This window comes from Bombina bombina, unplaced genomic scaffold (assembly GCF_027579735.1).
Source record: "Bombina bombina isolate aBomBom1 unplaced genomic scaffold, aBomBom1.pri scaffold_368, whole genome shotgun sequence".
Classification (NCBI taxonomy): domain Eukaryota; kingdom Metazoa; phylum Chordata; class Amphibia; order Anura; family Bombinatoridae; genus Bombina; species Bombina bombina.
The window spans coordinates 281,777-306,500 of record NW_026511248.1 but is presented as its reverse complement, the minus strand read 5'-3'; the positions used below and the strand labels follow the sequence as shown (position 1 = coordinate 306,500).

Genomic DNA, 24,724 nt, shown 5'->3' with positions numbered 1-24,724 from the left:
ATGACATGCAGTATTAAAGGGACAGCATACACCAATTTTCATATAACGGTATGTAATGGACACTACTATAAAGAATAATATGCACAAATACTGAACTAAAAATCCAGTATAAAACCATTTAAAAACTTATTTAGAAGCTCCCAGTTTAGCTCTGTTGAAAAGGTTAGCTGGAACACCCACTGAAAGTGGTTCTATAGCAAAAAGAGCAGACCCTCCCTCTGCATATGAAAAGACTCTTTACACAAACAGGAGCAAGCTAAAATACGTAGACATCGGTATTCTTAAACTTTGGGGCTTGTTTAGGAGTCTGAAAATCAATGCAATGTTATTTAAAAATAAGCAAAACTATACATTTTTTTATTTTTTAAAAAACTGTATAGGCTATATAAATGGATTTATCTACAAAACATTTATGCAAAGAAAAATCTAGTGTATAATCTCCCTTTAAGGTCAACCTCCCCCACTAATTACTACACCTTGCCATGCTGCCAGAGGCTGGGGTAGCATAGCATTTATAAGTTTAAAATAAAGAGGCTCACTATAATTCATTACATAATCTTCCACTGAGATTTATAATTGTATATAGCAATGTGGTTATTGCAACCAAGCTTAATAATTGTCCAATCAGTCTACCCTATTATTATTTTTCTACTTTTTCCTAATTTACTTATATTTCAGTTGGTAAACCACACTCTTGTTCACACACTTGTTTTTGGTTCATAAGAGGCCCTTATCATTTTTTCTCTTCATATTCCCCTGTATATTTTCTGTATTATACCTTTGGTGGTCCAAGAGTGGACGTTACAGTTTAACAAGGGGAAATTGCCTGATAGTTCTTGAAATTGTAAAAGGATGCATTAGTTGAAAACAAAATTCTGAGGTTTGTTTTCTTTTTTCTATTAATAAAATGATAATAATTCTAAAAATAAAACAAATAGAAAAACAGAAAACCGGGACTGGGTACAACGGTCTATTCATTGTGGGCTGAGAGGGGATTGAAATATCTTGCGCAACTATGCGAAGAGCAGACACTGATAACAAAGATGTTTGCTGATGTCTCCCAAGAATTTGGCCTTCCAAAAACACACTTCTACGCCTATCTCCAAGCCAGGCATTGGATTGGGGAATTAAGGCAAGAAACAGGGTCAGAGTTAGATAGCAGAGAATTGGGGGCTCTGATTAAGCACCACCAGGTAGGGACAGGGAGCATCTCGCCAATCTATAGGCTATTATTGAATTATTTGGGTGAAAGCAACATATTAGATAGTAAGGCAAAATGGACCAAGGTAAGAGTAGAGGTAGATAGCGATAGGATAAGGCAATGTGTGACATTAGCTGCTAAGGCATCACCATTAAGTAGCCACAAAGAATCACATTTGAAAATAATTAACATGGCTTATATTACTCCAGACAGAGTGATGAAATGTGGCTTCACTAGAGCAGATATTGTCCATTGTTTCTGGGCATGCCCGAAAATTTTCCAATTCTGGCAAAAAATAGTTTTTTGGAGTATTAGGATTCTGGGAATAAGATTTAAACTGGAAATGCACCAGATATTTTTTCTATGTAAATATTCTCCAGAACTCCCCAATGTTAGGTTTATAAATTCACTTATTCTGATCGGGAGGAACCTAATATTAAAGACCTGGAAGGGTGAGAAAGCCCCTAGATTGACTGAGTTTTTCAATGCCGTTCAATATCAGTGTGTGGTGGACCAGATTAATCTAAGAAATCCGAGCCCTAAACAAGTCGCCAGGTTCTTTAATAAATGGTAGTGTTACATACATTCTCTACCGAGTCAGGTCCAATTCCAACTTACCATGCCTTTTAAAATGTCCAGTTGGGTGCATCAACAGTTAGAACAGGGGACACTCCCCAGTACCTGATTTAAAGTAGAGTAGCTGTAGTTGAAAATTCTAATGGAGGAGGGAATAGGAGATAGATAGGAGAAGGAGAAATCCCTCCCCCCTTCCCTTCCCTCTTTTTATATAAATTTTCCTTTTTCCCACCCCCCTTTTTTTTTTTTTTTTTTTTTCCCCTTTCCCCCTATCGCGCTCACATCACTGCATGAACCATCAGATAGGACTATTATGAACCAAGAGATTAAATACTCTATACACCCTGGTAGGTGCGAGCTACCCGGACTTTATTATAATAATCCCAAGTCAACTATGTACCAATAGGGTATACATTTAGATTAAAGAGTTTTGCAAATAAGAGGATAATTAGATTGTTTGAGGTCTACAACAAGTGGGCCATTCACTCATTGTTTGCTTTTCCTTCTTTTTTTGTCTTCTTTTATTAACTGTGATACCTGTTGACCTATGTATAAAATTGAATGAAGGTGTTACAACTTATTACGGACAGACAGGAATCAAAGTCTGTCTCGGGCTGTATAATTTGGTTTTCATTGTATGTATGTTGTTGATAATGAAATAAAGAAAAATTTAAAAGGAAAGAAAAACAGAAAACCAATATAAATAAGTGATCAATGTGACAGAAATATGGACACAATTCCGCTTTTTCCAATCTTTATTGATTAACATTTATCAAACTTTCTGCAGTCTTTTATTGAACCTTTTCAGAATATGTTAATAATCATTTAAAAAGTCATTTGCTTTAAGGTTATAGATTTATAAAGAATAGATAGTTGCATTCTTTCAAATACTATAAGTGAAAACAGCTTGAATATATTAGTTTATCCGTTAAGGAATCATTTTTTTTTATTTTATAACTCAAATACAACAAAATCTATCAACCTGTACTTTTTAAAGTCCCGGCTTTGGACATCAGGTGTCACTGCACAGCCTCAAATTTCTATTTGTGGCCTCTTAAATGCCAGTCCTATAATGTAATCAAACAGCCTGTAATCCAGCTATGATCTTAAATTTGTAAAGACCTGGGTCCTTCTCCTGTGATCTCACTAACTGTGGCCCTCACACTCTTAGCAGTCTGCCTGGGAGTGGTTCCGCAAGTGTTTACCCAGCTCAGCCTTATAAAGCTTTCCTGCAGTCACTTAGCTACAAATCTATTCCAATACTACTATACCAATAAACAACAGGTTCCATGTGGTTACATTTACAAGCTTAAAGCTAAACGAGCTTGGTATTATTAAGCCATACTGGGAAGGTTGTATACTGAAAGGTTGCAGAATATTTGATGAAGGTGGCCACTCATGGTATTTGGCTCTTTTCAGAGCTGGAATTCTGTTTGAAGATATGTGTAATCTGTGTAGAACAAATGATTACATTACATTGCTTGGATCTAATCATTGGTTGCTCTTTGTGTTACAGTGACTTTCAACTAATTTTTCCACCACTCTTCTATCACCATCAGGTTTCCAAGCGGTTCGTGTAGGTACTGTGGCAACTCCCATAGGCACGCTCACTCTGACCTGCGCTTACAGGACTAATCTGGCTTTTATGTCAACCAGGTGAGCTCACTTACTGTAACCCAGCGCATCAATGAACTGTTTCTGTACTGTGACTGGTCAGGTAAATTCATTGTGAATCTTTGTGACGGAACTGTACCCCCTATTATTTGAGTAAAGTGTTGCCATTTACTCAAATCTGTCCCCCATCCCAGACTCCTGCAGGACTTTTGCAGGACAAGTCATGCCTGAGCTATACCCGTTTCCTCCTCTGGAGAGGTATCTCTTTGTGGGAAGGGTGTAGCAGGTAAATAATGCCAATGTGTTTGTTGCATTACAGGCAGTATGAAAGGACCCAGCCTATCATGGGGATTATAATTGATCACTTTGTTGACCGACCCTTCCCCAGCACATCACACATGCATCCCTGCAACTACAGGTGAGGACACAGGCAGCATGCACACAGGCATCACTGATGTTAGTGCCACACAATGACCAGCTTTATGTAGTCATACAAGATCTTCATATACACAATGCTTAGTAGCTTTCTGAAACAGGCAGCACATTATCCAGCTCCTCACCTGAAGTGCTGTAGGATCAGTGATTCATTTACATAATACATTTCTTGTCTTGCAAAAATTGATTCACCCTTAAAGTACTGGTGGTATTTTGTGTCAAGGGCCTTTCCAAAACGAAATAAGTTATTGTGCAGTGCTTTCACTGCCCATTTCCTGATCAAGAAAATTTTTAGCAAATGGAACATTTGACGCTCAGTTCCCTAATCTCCTATCATCCACTTTTCTTTGTTGGAAATTTGCATTTTTTCCAACAGGGCTTCTGAAGATCAAGGGCTAACATACCCAGCTGTGGAGGATTCCCAGGAGATCTGCGCCACATCATTTTCCACTTCTCCTCCATCCCAGGTAAAAATATCATGCAAATTACTGCTTAACACTCACGTTCTAATTAATATTTGCTCAGTAATCAGTTAATCATAGGGTTAAAGTATATGGTGTTTACAATAATGCCATCAGATTTCCTAACATTACCAGTACTACATCACACCGTTTTATTTTCAAGAACACTTTAGGTATCTGTAGGGTAGTCATGACAATGGTCTGCATCTATTAAATATTCTAATGAGGACAAATTTTAACAATGTCTTTGGCAGGCCTGGTAGTATTTATAATGTAGGTCTTCCTTCTTATACTAGGTAATATTAGAAGCCCTATGAAACACATTATATAACCCTTTGTAGTTTAACACTACCCTGTGCAGACAAAGGAAAGTGAGGGAACTAAATATCTTCAATTTAAGTCTTACCTGTGACCTTTCTTTCTCTCTCTTGGCTTGTCCTGTGTGTTCCTGTGTATAGTGTGTGTTCACGCTGAGTAAGGCACAGTGTCAGACAGCTATTCCTGTGGTGACAGCCTCTCACAGGGTCCTGATGATGGGACTGGCCTCACACCAAGTGAGTTTCTACTAAAGCCTGCAAAATGTGTGCGCTAATAACCCATTCTATAACCGGAGAGGTGGAATACCAGAGTAGGCAAAATAAGCATTTAGCTTGAGTGGCATTAACATCTGATAATGTCTTCCATCAACTGCTGTACCCTGCTATTATCCCAGAAAAAGAAATCAATAGATACATATGTTATGGCAACATAGTTTTATGTTTGGTTTTGATGAAATGCAGCAGCCATAAAATTTTATAAAATTTACTTAAACTGTCCATAGCACAAATTAATTGCATACTTTAATATAAATTGATTTAATTATAATTTGTGCAAGAAACATTGATAACATTTAATATTAGCTAATTTTAACTCAAAAAGACAGTAAAGTCCAAATGAAACTTTCATATAGAGCATGCGATTTTAAGCAACTTTCCAATCTACTTATTATATTAGGCTTGTTCTCTTGATATCCTTTATTGAAGAGTAAAACTATTTAGACTCTCAGGAGCGAGCATGCATCTTTAGCAGTCTATGGCAGCAGTGTTTTTCTAAGATCCTAGACAAACAAACCAGAGGGTGCTTCATGTGCATATAAATAATGAAATGACCAGCAAAAGTAATGGTAGTGCAGTGTACTTACAATGTGTAGCAGCTGATAGTTGCGTTCTGGAGACTCGCAGTGCTCTAACTCACTGAGCTACGGTAAACGGCTTCCTCCAAAGGATCAAGCGTGTGGGATTAAAGGGACATTATACACTCATTTTTTCTTTGCATAAATGTTTTGTAGATGATCTATTTATATAGCCCATAAAGTTTTTTTTTTTTTTAAATGTATAGTTTTGCTTATTTTTAAATAACATTGCTCTGATTTTCAGACTCCTAACCAAGCCCCAAAGTTTTATGTGAATACCGTCAGCTACCTTCTCCAGCTTGCTTCTGTCTGTATAAAGGGTCTTTTCATATGCAAAAGAAGGGGGAGGGGGGAGTGTCTTATTTCCCACTTGCAGTGGGCTTTCCAGCTACCTTTTCAACAGAGCCAAACTGACAGCTTCTAAGTAAGTTTTTAAACAGTTTTATACTGGATTTTTATATCAGTATCTGTGCATCTTATTCTTTATAGTAGTGTCTATTACATGCAGTTATATGAAAATGAGTGTATACTGTCCCTTTAAATTCATACAAACCAAGTGTAAATGTATGAACATCAAAAGATTCATATAAAACCTTTAAAAATAATGATTAAAACAAGGCGTTGAAACTTTCATTCAGAGCCTTAGATACATTTAACCCCTTGAGTGCTGACAGCTCAAAGCCGTCATTAGCACTCAACTACTTTTTTCCAATCTGGGGGCCCCCACCAGCTCCTACCCCGGCGATCGGGCCTGCATAGTGACAGGCATCGCCGGGGCTTCCCGTTACGTGCGATGACGTCACGCGCAATGACGTGATGACATCACCGCACAACTTTATTTAAAATTGTCCATACAAAGTATAGGGAAAAGGGGGCATGCTGCTTAGAAACCTGTATCTCAGGGATCTAAGCAGCTACAGACCCCCAAGACCTACCATTGGAAAGGTAATCGCCTAACCTTTCCAATGGTATAAGTCATGTGGATCTGGGGGGGGGGAATAAAAAAGTTAAAAAAATGTTTTTTTAAAATAGTAAAAAACAGAAAAATATAGAATTCAGCTTAGCACTCAAAGGGTTAAAAATGGTTTAGCTACATTTCTGGCTAGAAGCAGAATTCATGGATATGATTGCTTATGTTAATTGATTAATTTTAAGCTCATCTGGAGCTTTTATTGTAAGTATATTAAGATTTGAGGTTGAACTCAGACTTCTGTAGTTTTATCAACCTCATCTACTATGTAACGCACAATACAAGTGATTTGGTTAAACTTTGCAACCAATACTTGATCCAGTGTTATTGACTGCGTAAGTCTGAGCATGTATTTAAGCACCCACGCAATATTTTTCTTGTTTCTTTAACATTTATTTTGGTTGCTATATTTTTGAATGGTTTGCAATTGCTAAAAAAACAGTTTTAAATAATTCATAACTAATAGAATAGACAAAATACTAGCTAGGAATAAATCATACTTAGTGCAAACAGAAAAGTACAAGAATAATTCAAAAGAAATTGTTTTAGTATAAATGTGCAACATCCTGTATAATGAATAAGGCAGAAAGTCTTCTGGGTAATGATAAATATTGTAGACTTCCAAGAATACAGCTTCCTATTCACTTAAAACGAGATGAAACTAAATAATACTGATAACTCAAAAAATCCAATCCAGATTCCTGTGACACAGAAAGTGAAATGAAATGGAAATAAATGAATCGATAGACATTCAGATGCACAGACAGAGATAGATAGAGGCAAGGTGGTAAATCTTTTCTCAGCTAAACATTGTAAACTAAATTTGTCTCTTGCTTTCTCAGAGGTAAAGTGTAACATTTTAAGATAATGGGTGAGAAAATATAACGTTATTTATACAAATTTAAAAAAAAAAAATTGTTACTGTGATCTTACCTTTCGTGTCATTCTGGCTCTGATTCACTTATTCATTGATGTCACTTGCACTGCTCTGGCAGGATGATAGTAAACTGAGTTGAGCGCCGGCTGTAGTATAGGGGACTGCTTAGCAGCCTTCTTGTGGTATCTTCTCTATAAACTAAACTAACCTGCTGATAAAGGAGATGACAAGCACAGTATGGCTTCCGTAAGAATGAGGAAGTCAATATGCCATCTGCTTGAGCTCAAGACCCCAGTTCTCACATCATGCTCAGGGACATGTGTCGTAAAGAAACAAATAAGTCCCATATTTAAATACAAATAATTAAACATGTTATAGTCATCATCTACTCCCCTTTTTTACCCTCTACCCTTGCATTATGCCATACAAGCTATATTTACACTACTGGCATCATGATGTATACTGTTTATTTACACTACTGACATCATGCTGTACAATGTATATTTAGATTACTGGCATTACACTGTATATTTAGATTACTGGCATTACACTGTACACTGTATATTTAAATTACTGGCATCACACTGTACACTGTATATTTAGATTACTGGCATCACACTGTACACTGTATATTTAGATTACTGGCATCACACTGTACACTGTATATTTAAATTACTGGCATCACACTGTACACTGTATATTTAGATTACTGGCATCACACTGTACACTGTATATTTAGATTACTGGCATTACACTGTACACTGTATATTTAGATTACTGGCATTACACTGTACACTGTATATTTAAATTACTGGCATCACACTGTACACTGTATATTTAGATTACTGGCATCACACTGTACACTGTATATTTAGATTACTGGCATCACACTGTACACTGTATATTTAAATTACTGGCATCACGCTGTATAATGTATATTTAAATTACTGGCATCACACTGTACACTGTATATTTAGATTACTGGCATCACACTGTACACTGTATATTTAGATTACTGGCATTACACTGTACACTGTATATTTAAATTACTGGCATCACACTGTACACTGTATATTTAGATTACTGGCATCACACTGTACACTGTATATTTAAATTACTGGCATCACGCTGTATAATGTATATTTAAATTACTGGCATCACACTGTACACTGTATATTTAGACAACCGGCATAACGCTGTACATGGTATATTTATATTGCTGGCATCACACTGTATATTTAGAGTACTGGCATCACACTGTATATTTAAATTACTGGCATCATACTGTACACTGTATTTCTCTTGTTAAGTGTATCCAGTCCACGGATCATCCATTACTTATGGGATATTAACTCCTCCCCAACAGGAAGTGCAAGAGGATTCACCCAGCAGAGCTGCTATATAGCTCCTCCCCTAACTGCCATTACCAGTCATTCTCTTGCACCCAACGAATAGATAGGATGTGTGAGAGGACTGTGGTGATTATACTTAGTTTCATACCTTCAATCAAAAGTTTGTTATTTTATAATAGCACCGGAGTGTGTTATTCCTTCTCTGGTAGAATTTGAAGAAGAATCTACCTGAGTTTTTCTATAATTTTAGCCGGAGTAGTTAAGATCATATTGCTGTTTCTCGGCCATCTGAGGAGAGGTAAACTTCAGATCAGGGGACAGCGGGCAGATTAATCTGCAAAGAGGTATGTAGCAGCTTATTATTTTCTGACAATGGAATTGATGAGAAAATTCTGCCATACCGATATAATGTAAACTCAGCCTTAAATGCAGTAGCAGCAACTGGTATCAGGCTGTCATGTATGTATATTTTACACTTCAGTATTCTGGGGAATGGCACTTCACTGGAATTATACTGTATGCATAAAACTTTAGCCTAATTTGCAGGGACTAGCAACAGGCTTTTTAATAACACTCAATTTATTAATGTTAAACATTTTTTGCTGGCATGTAAAATCGTTTAATTTTCTGAGGTACTGGGTGAAAAAATGTTTTGGGCACTATTTTTTTCCACTTGGCAGTCGTTTTATTTAATTTATGACAGTTTACTGATCTCTCTCACTGTTATGTGTGAGGGGGAGATTCAGTCAGAAGTTTATTGTCTTCCCTGCATGATCCGGTTCATCTCTACAGAACTCAGGGGTCTTCAAAACTTGTTTTGAGGGAGGTAATCACTCACTGCAGAGCTGTGAGATTGTAGTTGACTGTGATAAAAAAACGTTTATTTCTGTATTTTTTTTTTTTTTTTTTCTGCTATCAGGGTTAGTTATCCTTTGCTAATGGGAGAAATCCTTTGCTAAAATTGTTTTTTTTTACAAAGATTTGATGCTATAACTTTTCAGTTTATTAATTTTCAACTGTCATAACTTTTTCTGTGCTTCTTATAGGCACAGTACGTTTTCATATTATAGTAAATTACTTGAAAAGTATTTCCAAGTTGCTAGTTTATTTGCTAGTGTGTTAAACATGTCTGATTCAGAGGAAGATATCTGTGCTATATGTGCTAAAGCCAAAGTGGAGCCCAATAGAAATTTATGTACTAACTGTATTGATGCTACTTTAAATAAAAGTCAATCTGTACAAATTGAACATATTTCACCAAACAACGAGGGGAGAGTTATGCCGACTAACTCGCCTCACGTGTCAGTACCTGCATCTCCCGCTCGGGAGGTGGGTGATATTGTAGCGCCGAGTACATCTGGGCGGCCATTACAAATCACATTACAGTATATGGCTACTGTTATGACTGAAGTTTTGGCTAAATTACCAGAACTAAGAGGTAAGCGTGATCACTCTGGGGTGAGAACAGAGTGCGCTGATAATATTAGGGCCATGTCAGACACTGCGTCACAATTTGCAGAACATGAGGACGGAGAGCTTCATTCTGCGGGTGACGGTTCTGATCCAAACAAACTGGATTCAGATATTTCAAATTTTAAATTTAAGCTGGAAAACCTCTGTGTATTACTAGGGGAGGTGTTAGCGGCTCTGAATGATTGTAACACAGTTGCAATACCAGAGAAAATGTGTAGGTTGGATAAATATTTTGCGGTACCGGCGAGTACTGACGTTTTTCCTATACCTAAGAGACTTACTGAAATTGTTACTAAGGAGTGGGATAGACCCGGTGTGCCGTTCTCACCCCCTCCGATATTTAGAAAGATGTTTCCAATAGACGCCACCACACGGGACTTATGGCAAACGGTCCCTAAGGTGGAGGGAGCAGTTTCTACTTTAGCTAAGCGTACCACTATCCCGGTGGAGGATAGCTGTGCCTTTTCAGATCCAATGGATAAAAAGTTAGAGGGTTACCTTAAGAAAATGTTTGTTCAACAAGGTTTTATATTGCAACCTCTTGCATGCATTGCGCCTGTCACGGCTGCAGCAGCATTTTGGTTTGAGTCTCTGGAAGAGACACTTGAATCAGCTCCATTAGATGAGATTACACACAAGCTTAAAGCCCTTAAGTTAGCTAACTCATTTATTTCAGATGCCGTAGTACATTTAACTAAACTTACGGCTAAGAATTCCGGATTCGCCATTCAGGCACGCAGAGCACTGTGGCTAAAATCCTGGTCAGCTGACGTTACTTCTAAATCTAAATTGCTTAATATACCTTTCAAAGGGCAGACCTTATTCGGGCCCGGGTTGAAAGAAATTATCGCTGACATTACAGGAGGTAAAGGCCATGCCCTGCCTCAAGACAGAGCCAAACCTAAGGCTAGACAGTCTAATTTTCGTTCCTTTCGTAATTTCAAAGCAGGAGCAGCATCAACTTCCTCTGCACCAAAACAGGAAGGAGCTGTTGCTTGCTACAGACAAGGCTGGAGACCTAACCAGTCCTGGAACAAGGGCAAGCAGGCCAGGAAACCTGCTGCTGCCCCTAAGACAGCATGAATCGAGGGCCCCCGATCCGGGAACGGATCTAGTGGGGGGCAGACTTTCTCTCTTCGCCCAGGCTTGGGCAAGAGATGTCCAGGATCCCTGGGCGTTAGAGATCATATCTCAGGGATACCTTCTAGACTTCAAATTCTCTCCCCCAAGAGGGAGATTTCATCTGTCAAGGTTGTCAACAAACCAAATAAAGAAAGAGGCGTTTCTACACTGCGTACAAGATCTTTTATTAATGGGAGTGATCCATCCGGTTCCGCGGTCGGAACAAGGACAAGGGTTTTACTCAAATCTGTTTGTGGTTCCCAAAAAAGAGGGAACTTTCAGGCCAATCTTGGATTTAAAGATCCTAAACAAATTCCTAAGAGTTCCATCGTTCAAAATGGAAACTATTCGGACAATTTTACCCATGATCCAAAAGGGTCAGTACATGACCACAGTGGATTTAAAGGATGCTTACCTTCACATACCGATTCACAAAGATCATTACCGGTATCTAAGGTTTGCCTTTCTAGACAGGCATTACCAGTTTGTAGCTCTTCCATTCGGATTGGCTACGGCTCCGAGAATCTTCACAAAGGTTCTGGGTGCTCTTCTGGCGGTACTAAGACCGCGAGGAATTGCGGTAGCTCCGTACCTAGACGACATTCTGATACAAGCTTCAAGCTTTCAAACTGCCAAGTCTCATACAGAGTTAGTACTGGCATTTCTAAGGTCGCATGGATGGAAGGTGAACGAAAAGAAGAGTTCTCTCTTTCCACTCACAAGAGTTCCCTTCTTGGGGACTCTTATAGATTCTGTAGAAATGAAGATTTACCTGACAGAAGACAGGTTAACAAAGCTTCAAAATGCATGCCGTGTCCTTCATTCCATTCAACACCCGTCAGTAGCTCAATGCATGGAGGTGATCGGCTTAATGGTAGCAGCAATGGACATATTACCGTTTGCACGCCTACATCTCAGACCGCTGCAATTGTGCATGCTAAGTCAGTGGAATGGGGATTACTCAGACTTGTCCCCTACTCTGAATCTGGATCAAGAGACCAGAAATTCTCTTCTATGGTGGCTTTCTCGGCCACATCTGTCCAGGGGGATGCCATTCAGCAGGCCGGACTGGACAATTGTAACAACAGACGCCAGCCTACTAGGTTGGGGCGCTGTCTGGAATTCTCTGAAGGCTCAGGGACAATGGAATCAGGAGGAGAGTCTCCTACCAATAAACATTCTGGAATTGAGAGCAGTTCTCAATGCCCTTCTGGCTTGGCCCCAGTTAACAACTCGGGGGTTCATCAGGTTTCAGTCGGACAACATCACGACTGTAGCTTACATCAACCATCAGGGAGGGACAAGAAGCTCCCTAGCAATGATGGAAGTATCAAAGATAATTCGCTGGGCAGAGTCTCACTCTTGCCACCTGTCAGCAATCCACATCCCGGGAGTGGAGAACTGGGAGGCGGATTTCTTAAGTCGTCAGACTTTTCATCCGGGGGAGTGGGAACTTCATCCGGAGGTCTTTGCCCAAATACTTCGACGTTGGGGCAAACCAGAGATAGATCTCATGGCGTCTCGACAGAACGTCAAGCTTCCTCGTTACGGGTCCAGATCCAGGGATCCGGGAGCGGTTCTGATAGATGCTTTGACAGCACCTTGGACCTTCGGGATGGCTTATGTGTTTCCACCCTTCCCGATGCTTCCTCGATTGATTGCCAGAATCAAACAGGAGAGAGCATCAGTGATTCTAATAGCGCCTGCATGGCCACGCAGGACTTGGTATGCAGATCTAGTGGACATGTCATCCTGTCCACCTTGGTCGCTACCTCTGAAACAGGACCTTCTGATCCAGGGTCCCTTCAAACATCAAAATCTAATTTCTCTGAAGCTGACTTTGAACGCTTGATTTTATCAAAACGTGGTTTTTCTGAGTCAGTTATTGATACCTTAATACAGGCTAGGAAGCCTGTTACCAGAAAGATTTACCATAAGATATGGCGCAAATACTTATATTGGTGCGAATCCAAGAGATACTCATGGAGTAAGGTTAGGATTCCGAGGATATTGTCTTTTCTACAAGAAGGTTTAGAAAAGGGTTTATCCGCTAGTTCCTTAAAGGGACAGATTTCAGCTCTGTCCATTCTTTTACACAAACGTCTGTCAGAAGTTCCGGACGTTCAAGCTTTTTGTCAGGCTTTAGCTAGGATCAAGCCTGTGTTTAAAACTGTTGCTCCACCATGGAGTTTGAACTTAGTTCTTAATGTTTTACAGGGGGTTCCGTTTGAACCCCTTCATTCCATTGATATCAAGTTGTTATCTTGGAAAGTTCTGTTTTTAATGGCGATTTCCTCGGCTCGAAGAGTCTCTGAGTTATCTGCCTTACATTGTGATTCTCCTTATCTGATTTTTCATTCAGACAAGGTAGTTCTGCGTACTAAACCTGGGTTCCTACCTAAGGTGGTCACTAACAGGAATATCAATCAAGAGATTGTGGTTCCATCTTTGTGTCCTAATCCTTCTTCGAAAAAGGAACGTCTGCTACACAATCTAGATGTAGTCCGTGCCCTGAAATTTTATCTACAGGCAACTAAGGATTTTCGACAAACGTCTTCCCTGTTTGTCGTTTATTCTGGTCAGAGGAGAGGTCAAAAAGCTTCGGCTACCTCTCTCTCCTTTTGGCTTCGTAGCATAATACGGTTAGCCTATGAGACTGCTGGACAGCAGCCTCCTGAAAGAATTACAGCACATTCTACTAGAGCTGTGGCTTCCACTTGGGCCTTTAAGAATGAGGCTTCTGTTGAACAGATTTGCAAGGCTGCAACTTGGTCTTCTCTTCATACTTTTTCCAAATTTTACAAATTTGACACTTTTGCTTCTTCGGAGGCTGTTTTTTTGGGAGAAATGTTCTTCAGGCAGTGGTTCCTTCCGTATAAAGAGCCTGCCTGTCCCTCCCGTCATCCGTGTACTTTAGCTTTGGTATTGGTATCCCATAAGTAATGGATGATCCGTGGACTGGATACACTTAACAAGAGAAAACATAATTTATGCTTACCTGATAAATTTATTTCTCTTGTAGTGTATCCAGTCCACGGCCCGCCCTGTCACTTTAAGGCAGGTAATTTTTCCATTAAACTACAGTCACCACTGCACCCTATGGTTTTCCTTTCTCTGCATGTTTTCGGTCGAAGGACTGGTAATGGCAGTTAGGGGAGGAGCTATATAGCAGCTCTGCTGGGTGAATCCTCTTGCACTTCCTGTTGGGGAGGAGTTAATATCCCATAAGTAATGGATGATCCGTGGACTGGATACACTACAAGAGAAATAAATTTATCAGGTAAGCATAAATTATGTTATTTAAACAACCGGCATCACGCTGTACACTGTGTATTTAAATTACTGCCATCATACCGTACACTGTATATTTAGACAACTGGCATCACGCTGTACACTAAATATACAGTGTACAGCGCGATACCAGCAATATAAATATACAGTGTACAGCGTGATGCCGGTTGTCTAAATATACAGTGTACAGTATGATGCCAGTAATTTAAATATACAGTGTGATGCCAGTAATCTAAATTAACAGTGTACAGCATGATGCCAGCAATATAAATATACCATGTACAGCGTGATGCCTGTAATCTAAATATACAAACTGTATATTTAGATTACTGGCATCACGCTGTACACAGTATATTTAGATTACTGGCATCATGATGTATACTGTATATTTAGATTACTGCCATCATACTGAATACTGTATAATTTAGATTACTGGCATCATGATGTACACTGTATATTTAGATTACTAGCATCATACTGAACACTGTATAATTTAGATTACTGGCATCACACTGTACACTGTATTTTTAGATTACTGGCATCACACTGTACACTGTATATTTAAATTACTGGCATCACGCTGTACACTGTATATTTATAATACATATATAGAATCAATAGTCGGTCCACAGCACCATATAAAAAGTTCACTTTATTAGAAACAGGTAAAACAAAGAAAGTGACGTTTCAGGGTTGCCCCTTTAATCATACATGTATGATTAAAGGGGCAACCCTGAAACGGCACTTTTTTTGTTTTACCTTTTTCTAATAAAGTGAACTTTTTATATGGTGCTGTGGACCGACTATTGATTCTATACAGTTATTTGGAGAGTTGGACAGTTACTCTCAGGTCTTCACAAGCACATTCCACTTGGAGCTGTATCACTGTGAATTATATTTATAATACAGGCATCACGCTGTACACTGTATATTTAGATTACTGGCATCATGATGTAAACTGTATTTCCTTCTTAATATAAGGAGAGTACACAGCTTCATTCTTTACTGTTGGGAAACACTGAACCTGACCACCAGGAGGAGGCAAAGACACCCCAGCCAAAGGCTTAAATACCTCTCCCACTTCCCCTATCCCCCAGTCATTCTTTGCCTTTCGTCACAGGAGACGGTGCAAGCTAGCTTCGGCATGTCTTGCCCTCCGGACATCCTTAAGGCCATCTGTGGCTCAGTGTATGGAGGTAATTGGTCTCATGGTGTCCAGCATGGACATAATTCCCTCTGCATGCTGAGACAGTGGAATGGCGATCATTCGGATCTGTCTCAACACATTTCCCTGGACAGCCGGTCGAGAGAATTGTTCTCTTGGTGGCTCTGTCGAGATCATCTGTCCCAAGGAACATCCTTTCTAAGACCATCCTGGGAGATTGGGACTACGAACACGAGCCTCTCAGGATGGGGAGCTGTTTGGGGTGCCAAGAAGGCACAGGGACTGTGGTCTCAGGAGGAACGCTCCCTCCCGATCAACATTCTGGAATTTCGAGCAATCTTCAATGCTCTGAAGGCTTGGCCTCTTCTGGGTTCGTCCAGGTTTATTAGATTCCAATCAGACAATATAACCTTGGTGGCTTACATCAACCATCAGAGGGGAACGAGAAGCTCCCTAGCGATGAGGGGGAAGTATCTCAGATTCTGAAGTGGGCGGAGGCCCACGGCTGTTCGCTGTCAGCGATCCACATTCCGGGTGTGGACAACTGGGAAGCGAATTTTCTCAGCAGACAATCCTTTCATCTGGGGGAATGGTCTCTCCATCCCGAAGTGTTTGCGGAGATATGCTACATGTGGGGGAGACCGAAGATCGATCTCATGGCGTCTTGTCTCAATACCAAACTACCCAGATATGGGTCGAGGTCCAGGGATCCTCAGGCGGAGCTAATAGATGAATTAGCAGAGCCTTGGAGGTTCAATCTAATCTACCTTTTTCCACCATTATCACTCCTTCCTCTGGTTTTGGCCCGCATCAAGCAGGAGCAGGCGTCAGTATTTCTGATTGCTCCATCGTGGCCACGAAGGACGTGGTTCACAGATCTAGTGTGTGTAGTTTAGTGAGGATATCCTCTTGTCCTCCATGGAAATTACCTTGTCGCAGGGATCTGCTGGAACAAGGTCCTTTTGTTCATCAAAATCTAGATTCTCTGAGGCTGACTGCGTGGAGATTGAACACTTATTCCTTGCCAATAGAGGTTTTTCTAAAATAGTTATTGATACTCTTATTCACGCTCGTAAGCCGGTTACTCGTCGTATCTATCATAAGGTGTGGAGAACCTACTTATTCTGGTGTGAATAGCGTGTATTTCCTTGGCATAAAGTTAAAGTTGCCAGGATTCTATTGTTTCTCCAGGATGGTCTGGAGAAGGAACTTTCGGCCAGTTCCCTGAGGGGACAGATTTCAGCCTTGTCTGTTTTACTGCACAAGAGGTTCTCTGAGCTTCCAGATGTTTAGTCTTTTGTTAAGGTCAGATCTTCGGCTCCCCCTTGGAGTCTGAATCTGGTTCTTAAAGTTTTAAAACGGCTCAGTTTGAGCCTATGCATGAAATTGATGTTAAACTGTTGTCCTGGAAGGTTCTTTTTTCTACTGGCTATTGATTATCTGAAATTGCCGCCTTGCAATGTGAGCCTCCTTATCTAGTTTTCCATTCAGATAAGACTGTCCTACGTACTAAGTTAGTGTTTCTCCCTAAAGTCGTGTCAGACCGCAACATCAATCAAGAGATTGTGGTCCCTTCTTTGTTTCCTAATCGTTCTTCTTTGAAGGAACGTTTACTTCATAATTTGGACATGGTTCGTGGCTTAAAGTTTTATCTTCAAGCTACTAAGGATTTTAGACAAACGTCATCCTTGTTTGTGGCATATTCTGGGAAGCGTAAGGTTCCGAAGGTCTCTTCGACTTCCTTATCTTTTTGGTTAAGGAGTCTTAACCGCTTATGAAACAGCGGAAGATAGACCTCCTCAGAGAATTATGGCTCATTCTACTGTGGCTTCCTTTAGGGCCTTTAAGAACGAGGCCTCTATGGATTAGATTTGTAAGGCGGCTACCTAGTCCTTCTTGCACACTTTTTCTAAATTTTACAAGTTTGATGTTTTTGCTTCAGCTGAAGCAGCCTTCGGGAGAAAGGTTTTACAGGCTGTGATACCCTCAGATTAGGGTCCGCCTCGTTTTTTGTGCCTCCAGTTATCATTCAGTGTCCTCTAGAGCTTGGATATAAGTTTCCCAACAGTAAGGAATGAAGCAGTGGACTCTCCTTATATTAAGAAGGAAAACAAAATTATCTGGTAAGCATAAGTTATATTTCCTTCTGTATAAGGAGAGTCCACAGCTCCCTCCCGTGTTTCTCTGATGGGCGGCCCCCTGAATTATGTTTTTCTTCTGGCACCTTTTATACCCTGATATTTCTCCTACTGTTCCTTGTTCCCTCGGCAGCATGACTGGGGGATATGGGAAGTGGGAGAGGTATTTAAGCCTTTGGCTGGGGTGTCTTTGCCTCCTCCTGGTGGCCAGGTTCAGTGTTTCTCAACAGTAAGGAATGAAGCCGTGGACTCTCCTTATACAGAAGGAAATGAAATTATCTGGTAAGCATAATTTGTTATTTAGACAACCGGCATCACGCGGTACCCTGTATATTTAGATTACTGGCATCACGCTGTACACTGTATATTTAGATTACTGGCATCACAATGTACACTGTATATTTAGATTACTGGCATCACACTGTACACTGTATATTTAGATTACTGGCATCACACGGTACACTGTATATATAGATTACTGGCATCACACTGTACACTGTATATTTAGATTACTGGCATCACACTGTACACTGTATATTTATATTACTGGCATCACAATGTACACTGTATATTTATATTACTGGCATCACACTGTACAGTGTATATTTATATTACTGGCATCATGATGTACACTGTATATTTAGATTACTGGCATCACACTGTACACTGTATATTTAGATTACTGGCATCATGATGTACACTGTATATTTAGATTACTGGCATCACACTGTACACTGTATATTTATATTACTGGCATCATGATGTACACTGTATATTTAGATTACTGGCATCATGATGTACACTGTATATTTAGATTACTGGCATCACACTGTATATTTAGATTACTGGTATCATGATGTACACTGTATATTTAGATTACTGGCATCACACTGTACAGTGTATATTTAAATTACTGGCATCACACTGTACACTGTATATTTATATTACTGGTATCACACTGTACAGTGTATATTTATATTACTGGCATCATGATGTACACTGTATATTTAGACTACCGGCATCACGCTGTACACTGTATATTTATATTACCGGCATCACAATGTATACTGTATATTTAAATTACCGACATCACGCTGTACACTGTATATTTAGATTACTGGCATCACACTTAGAGCTGCGCATCTTCACTTGTCTCACGATTCGATTCGATTACGATTATCATTGTAACGATTCCATACGATTCGATTCTACGATGCATCGCGATGCATCACGATTACTGCCCATGATTTTCATGATCTTGTTCTATTCCATATTTTATATATATATATATATATATATATATATATATATATATATATATATATATATATTTATATATATATATATATATATATTATATATGTGTGTGTGTGTATGTATGTGTGAATATATATATATATATATATATATATATATATATATACACACACACACACACACACATATATATACATATATATATATATATATATATATATATATATATATATATATATATATATATATATAATCTTTTAAACAACTGTGTAAGATGGAAGAGCACTTATAAACATAATACTACAATATGCACAGAAATGTATCTGTAGATTTATTTTACAAAGGAAAATATAACCAGCAGCAGTGTACTCACTCAAACATTCTCACGGAGTACATGCAGACATCTGAAACCTGACCCAGAGAGCATTACCAATAGACCTCCTCTCACAAGTTCCGGTCAGGAATTTTTATGACACCTATCCTAAAGAGCCGACAGCAGCCTCATGTAAACAGTGAATCTTTTCTTGTATTATAGATTCACTGTTTACTGTTGCGGTCTCTGCTGCATGTTTCCTCTCTGTCAGATCCCTAGCCCAAACGAGCATTTGAGGGTTTCTATTAGATACAGTAAGTCAAAAGTTTTACAGCAACCCTCAAATGCTCGTTTGGGCTAGGGATCTGACTGAGAGGAAACATGCAGCAGAGACCGCAACAGTAAACAGTGAATCGATAATACAAGAAAAGATTCACTGTTTACATGAGGCTGCTGTCGGCTCTTTAGGATAGGTGTCATAAAAATTCCTGACCGGAACATGTAAGAGGAGGTCTATTGGTAATGCTCTCTGGGTCAGATATCTGCGCAGTGTGCACAGGAAGTCCTGAATCACAGGAGTTCCCTGTCAGACTCGCCTGGCATGTATGGGGTTAATGGTGCCTATCTGGGAGTTGCCTGTTCTATGTCACCTGTCTTTATAATATAAGCCTTTCCAAGCCGCCTCCTCCCCTGTATGTCAGTTTGTTTATTTTTTTATTGCAAGTACTGTGAGTTTGCCCTCCCTTCACTGACTGCTGCTTTATTTAATACTATTGATATTGGTAGTACTAGCAGTCAGTGCCTATCACTATTCTACGTTATCAGCAGCTAATTCAGAGGGATTATATGAATTCCTGTGACACTGGCTACCGAGAGCCTCTCTCTGACGAGCACAATATTGCACTACGTAGAACAGTAATTGGCACTGACTGCTAGTACTACCAATACCAATAGTATTAAATAAAGCAGCAGTCAGTGAAGGGAGGGCAAACCAAACTCCCAGTACTTGCAATAAAAAAAATAAACGAACTGACATACAGGGGAGGAGGCGGCTTGGAAAGGCTTATATTGTGGCTCCATAACAACAGTGAAGTTTAAAAACGGAGCAATGAGTAAAACAGGAAACTGACAGTACAAGACTCATTTCCTCACATACCGAATCCCCTGCCCATGACGTCACTGACCCGGAATCGATTAAGATCCTTCACTGCATCGATGCAGAATCGTTCACTGCTGCATCGTGATGCATCGGTGTGACGATTATTTTTGACAGCCCTAATCACACTGTACACTATATTTACACGCTGTACACTGTTGATTGAGATTACTGGCATCACACTGTACACTGTATATTTAAATTACCGGCATCACGCTGTACACTGTATTTTTAGATTACTGGCATCGCACTGTACACTAGATATTTATATTACTGGCATCACGATGTATACTGTATATTTAGACTACAGGCATCACGATGTACACTGTATATTTAGACTACCGGCATCACGCTGTACACTGTATATTTAAATTACTGGCATCACACTGTACACTGTATATTTAGACTACCGGTTCACGCTGTATACTGTATATTTAGGTAACTGGCATCACGCTGTGCACTGTATATTTAGATTACTGGTATTATGATGTACAGGGCAGTGTATATTTGTCATTGCACAAACAAAAAAGTTTGTTTCTAGTTGTGAGCTCCCTGAGGGGAAACGGTTATATGCTGCAACCATAAACTTGATGTAGCTAGAAGAATACAATGCAATGTAAGGCTTTGTTGTCTCCAGTAGCAGTGGCCCTCCACCACTAGGAGGCTCGTGTGTGTGTGTGTGTGTGTATGTTGCACGCGGGCGGTACCCCTGTAGTCACGGTTCATGGTAGCAGTATCTACTGTTGTGATTTGTCCCTTATTACCTAATAGGAACTCTGAAAGGCAGAGGTAAAATAAGGGGGATTAGGCAATACTGCACCTGAAGCCTGGTCAAGCCACAGTGGTAGGAAGTAGGTGTATGGTGGGTGAGCATGCAGGGTTTTTTTGGATGCCATATCATTAATGGCAATCATTGTCCTTATTATCATTTATTTGTAGAGTGCCAACAGATTCCGCAGTACAGTTAATGGTGACATGGCATCCCAGATTTTTTAAATATATATTCATAATGTTGTGATTAGTACCTATATGACTTTAAATGGTGCATTGAAAGCCTGAATTCTTTAAAAGGGACATTAAACACTAAATACATTTTGGGCCAGATAATGTAGTGCAAATGTTTGTGCTCGAGCGATAAGGTATTTATCATGGGTGATTGCACTCATTGGGCTTATCGTTTATATAATGCTCATATTACAATAATATTGCGATTGCGCTAGAATGATTACCGTGACTTCAGGGCAAATTGTCACAAAACACATCAAAAATACATTACAAAGTATAGTTATACTCATAATAACACTATCTATTAAAATATACTAAAAAAAATTACAAAAAAGTTATAAGTGCTCAAAGATGTGAGATCTTAGGTGTTATTAAAAAATAAAGGTCCACACTGAGATACGTACATATCTCTTTCTTCTGTTATGTGTGATCAGTCCACGGGTCATCATTACTTCTGGGATATAACTCCTCCCCAACAGGAAATGCAAGAGGATTCACCCAGCAGAGCTGCATATAGCTCCTCCCCTCTACGTCAGTCCCAGTCATTCTCTTGCACCCAACGACTAGATAGGATGTGTGAGAGGACTATGGTGATTATACTTAGTTTTTATGACTTCAATCAAAAGTTTGTTATTTTAAAATAGCACCGGAGCGTGTTATTACTTCTCTGGCAGAGTTTGAGGAAGAATCTGTCAGAGTTTTTTACTATGATTTTAACCGGAGTAGTTAAGATCATATTGCTGTTCTCGGCCATCTGAGGGAGGTAAAGGCTTCAGATCAGGGGACAGCGGGCAGAGGAATCTGCATTGAGGTATGTAGCAGTTTTTATTTTCTGAATGGAATTGATGAGAAAATCCTGCCATACCGTTAAAATGACATGTATGTATACACTTCAGTATTCTGGGGATGGTATTTCACCGGAACTACTCTGTTAAAGGTCACTAATCCTTTTTAATAACTATTTATCATGTTAAACGTTTTTGCTGGAATGTAGAATCGTTTACATTGCTGAGGTACTGTGTGAATAAATATTTGGGCATTATTTTCCACTTGGCAGTTTTTTTGCTTTATTTGTGACAGTTTCGTTTCTCTTCACTGCTGTGTGGGAGAGGGAGGGGCCGTTTTGGCGCTCTTTGCTACGCATCAAAAAATACCAGTCAGTTACTTTTATTTTTCCTGCATGATCCGGTTCATCTCTGATAGATCTCAGGGGTCTTCAAACTTCTTTGAAGGGAGGTAAATTCTCTCAGCAGAGCTGTGAGAATTCTTATAGTGACTGTGAATAAAAACGTTGCTTTGTATTTTTTATGTCAAATTTAATTATTGTTATTTTACTAATGGGAACAAACCTTTGCTAAAAGTTTTGTTGTTTTAAAGTTTGATGCTATAACTGTTTTTCAGTTCACTATTTCAACTGTCATTTAATCGTTAGTACCTCTTTGAGGCACAGTACGTTTTTTGCTAAAAAAGATTATAACCAAGTTGTAAGTTTTTTGCTAGTGTGTTAAACATGTCTGACTCAGAGGAAGATATCTGTGTCATTTGTTCCAATGCCAAGGTGGAGCCCAATAGAAATTTATGTACTAACTGTATTGATGCTACTTTAAATAAAAGTCAATCTGTACAATGTGAACAAATTTCACCAAACAGCGAGGGGAGAGTTATGCCGACTAACTCGCCTCACGCGGCAGTACCTGCATCTCCCGCCCGGGAGGTGCGTGATATTTTGGCGCCTAGTACATCTGGGCGGCCATTACAGATAACATTACAAGATATGGCTACTGTTATGACTGAAGTTTTGTCTAAATTACCAGAACTAAGAGGCAAGCGTGATCACTCTGGGGTGAGAACAGAGTGCGCTGACAATGCTAGGGCCATGTCTGATACTGCGTCACAGCTCGCAGAGCATGAGGACGGAGAGCTTCATTCTGTGGGTGACGGTTCTGATCCAAACAGATTGGACTCAGATATTTCAAATTTTAAATTTAAATTGGAGAACCTCCGTGTATTACTAGGGGAGGTCTTAGCAGCTCTCAACGATTGTAACACCGTTGCAATACCAGAGAAACTGTGTAGGTTGGATAAATACTTGCGGTACCGGCGAGTACTGACGTTTTTCCTATACCTAAGAGACTAACTGAAATTGTTACTAAGGAGTGGGATAGACCCGGTGTGCCGTTCTCACCCCCTCCAATATTTAGAAAGATGTTTCCAATAGACGCCACCACTCGGGACTTATGGCAAACGGTCCCCAAGGTGGAGGGAGCAGTTTCTACTTTAGCTAAGCGTACCACTATCCCGGTGGAGGATAGCTGTGCTTCTCAGATCCAATGGATAAAAAATTAGAGGGTTACCTTAAGAAAATGTTTGTTCAACAAGGTTTTATATTACAACCCCTTGCATGTATCGCGCCGATTACGGCTGCGGCAGCATTTTGGATTGAGTCGCTTGAAGAGAACCTTAGTTCATCTACGCTAGACGACATTACGGACAGGCTTAGAGTCCTTAAACTAGCTAATTCCTTCATTTCGGAGGCCGTAGTACATTTAACCAAACTTACGGCTAAGAACTCAGGATTCGCCATACAGGCACGTAGGGCGCTGTGGCTAAAATCCTGGTCAGCTGATGTTACTTCTAAGTCCAAATTACTTAATATACCTTTCAAGGGGCAGTCTTTATTTGGGCCCGGTTTGAAAGAGATTATCGCTGACATTACAGGAGGTAAGGGCCACGCCCTACCTCAAGACAAAGCCAAAGCTAAGGCTAGACAGTCTAATTTTCGTCCCTTTCGGAACTTTAAAACAGGAGCAGCATCAACCTCCACTGCACCAAAACAGGAAGGAGCTGTTGCTCGTTACAGGCAAGGCTGGAAGCCTAACCAGTCCTGGAACAAGAGCAAGCAGGCCAGGAAACCTGCTGCTGCCCCAAAGACAGCATGAACCGAGAGCCCCCGATCCGGGACCGGATCTAGTGGGGGGCAGACTCTCTCTCTTCGCCCAGGCCTGGGCAAGAGATGTTCAGGATCCCTGGGCTCTAGAGATCATATCGCAGGGATACCTTCTAGACTTCAAATTATCTCCCCCAAGAGGGAGATTTCATCTGTCAAGGTTGTCAACAAACCAGATAAAGAAAGAAGCGTTTCTACGC

At 39.9% G+C, this 24,724-nt stretch overlaps 1 protein-coding gene across 7 annotated transcripts in view; it reads left to right on the top strand.

Moving 5' to 3' along the window:
• ATG13 (autophagy related 13) overlaps positions 1-24,724 on the top strand; it is a 177,307-nt gene that overhangs the window by 32,289 nt on the left and 120,294 nt on the right. For 4 of the 7 annotated variants that reach the window (XM_053696497.1, XM_053696500.1, XM_053696498.1 and 1 more), the window contains exons 8-11: positions 3,337-3,433; positions 3,711-3,809; positions 4,203-4,293; positions 4,746-4,841. In XM_053696497.1, coding sequence (XP_053552472.1) covers positions 3,337-3,433; positions 3,711-3,809; positions 4,203-4,293; positions 4,746-4,841 — 383 coding nt within the window. The remainder of the gene's footprint in view (positions 1-3,336; positions 3,434-3,710; positions 3,810-4,202; positions 4,294-4,745; positions 4,842-24,724) is intronic. The other 3 variants (XM_053696499.1, XM_053696501.1, XM_053696502.1) reach the window with 3 other exon arrangements.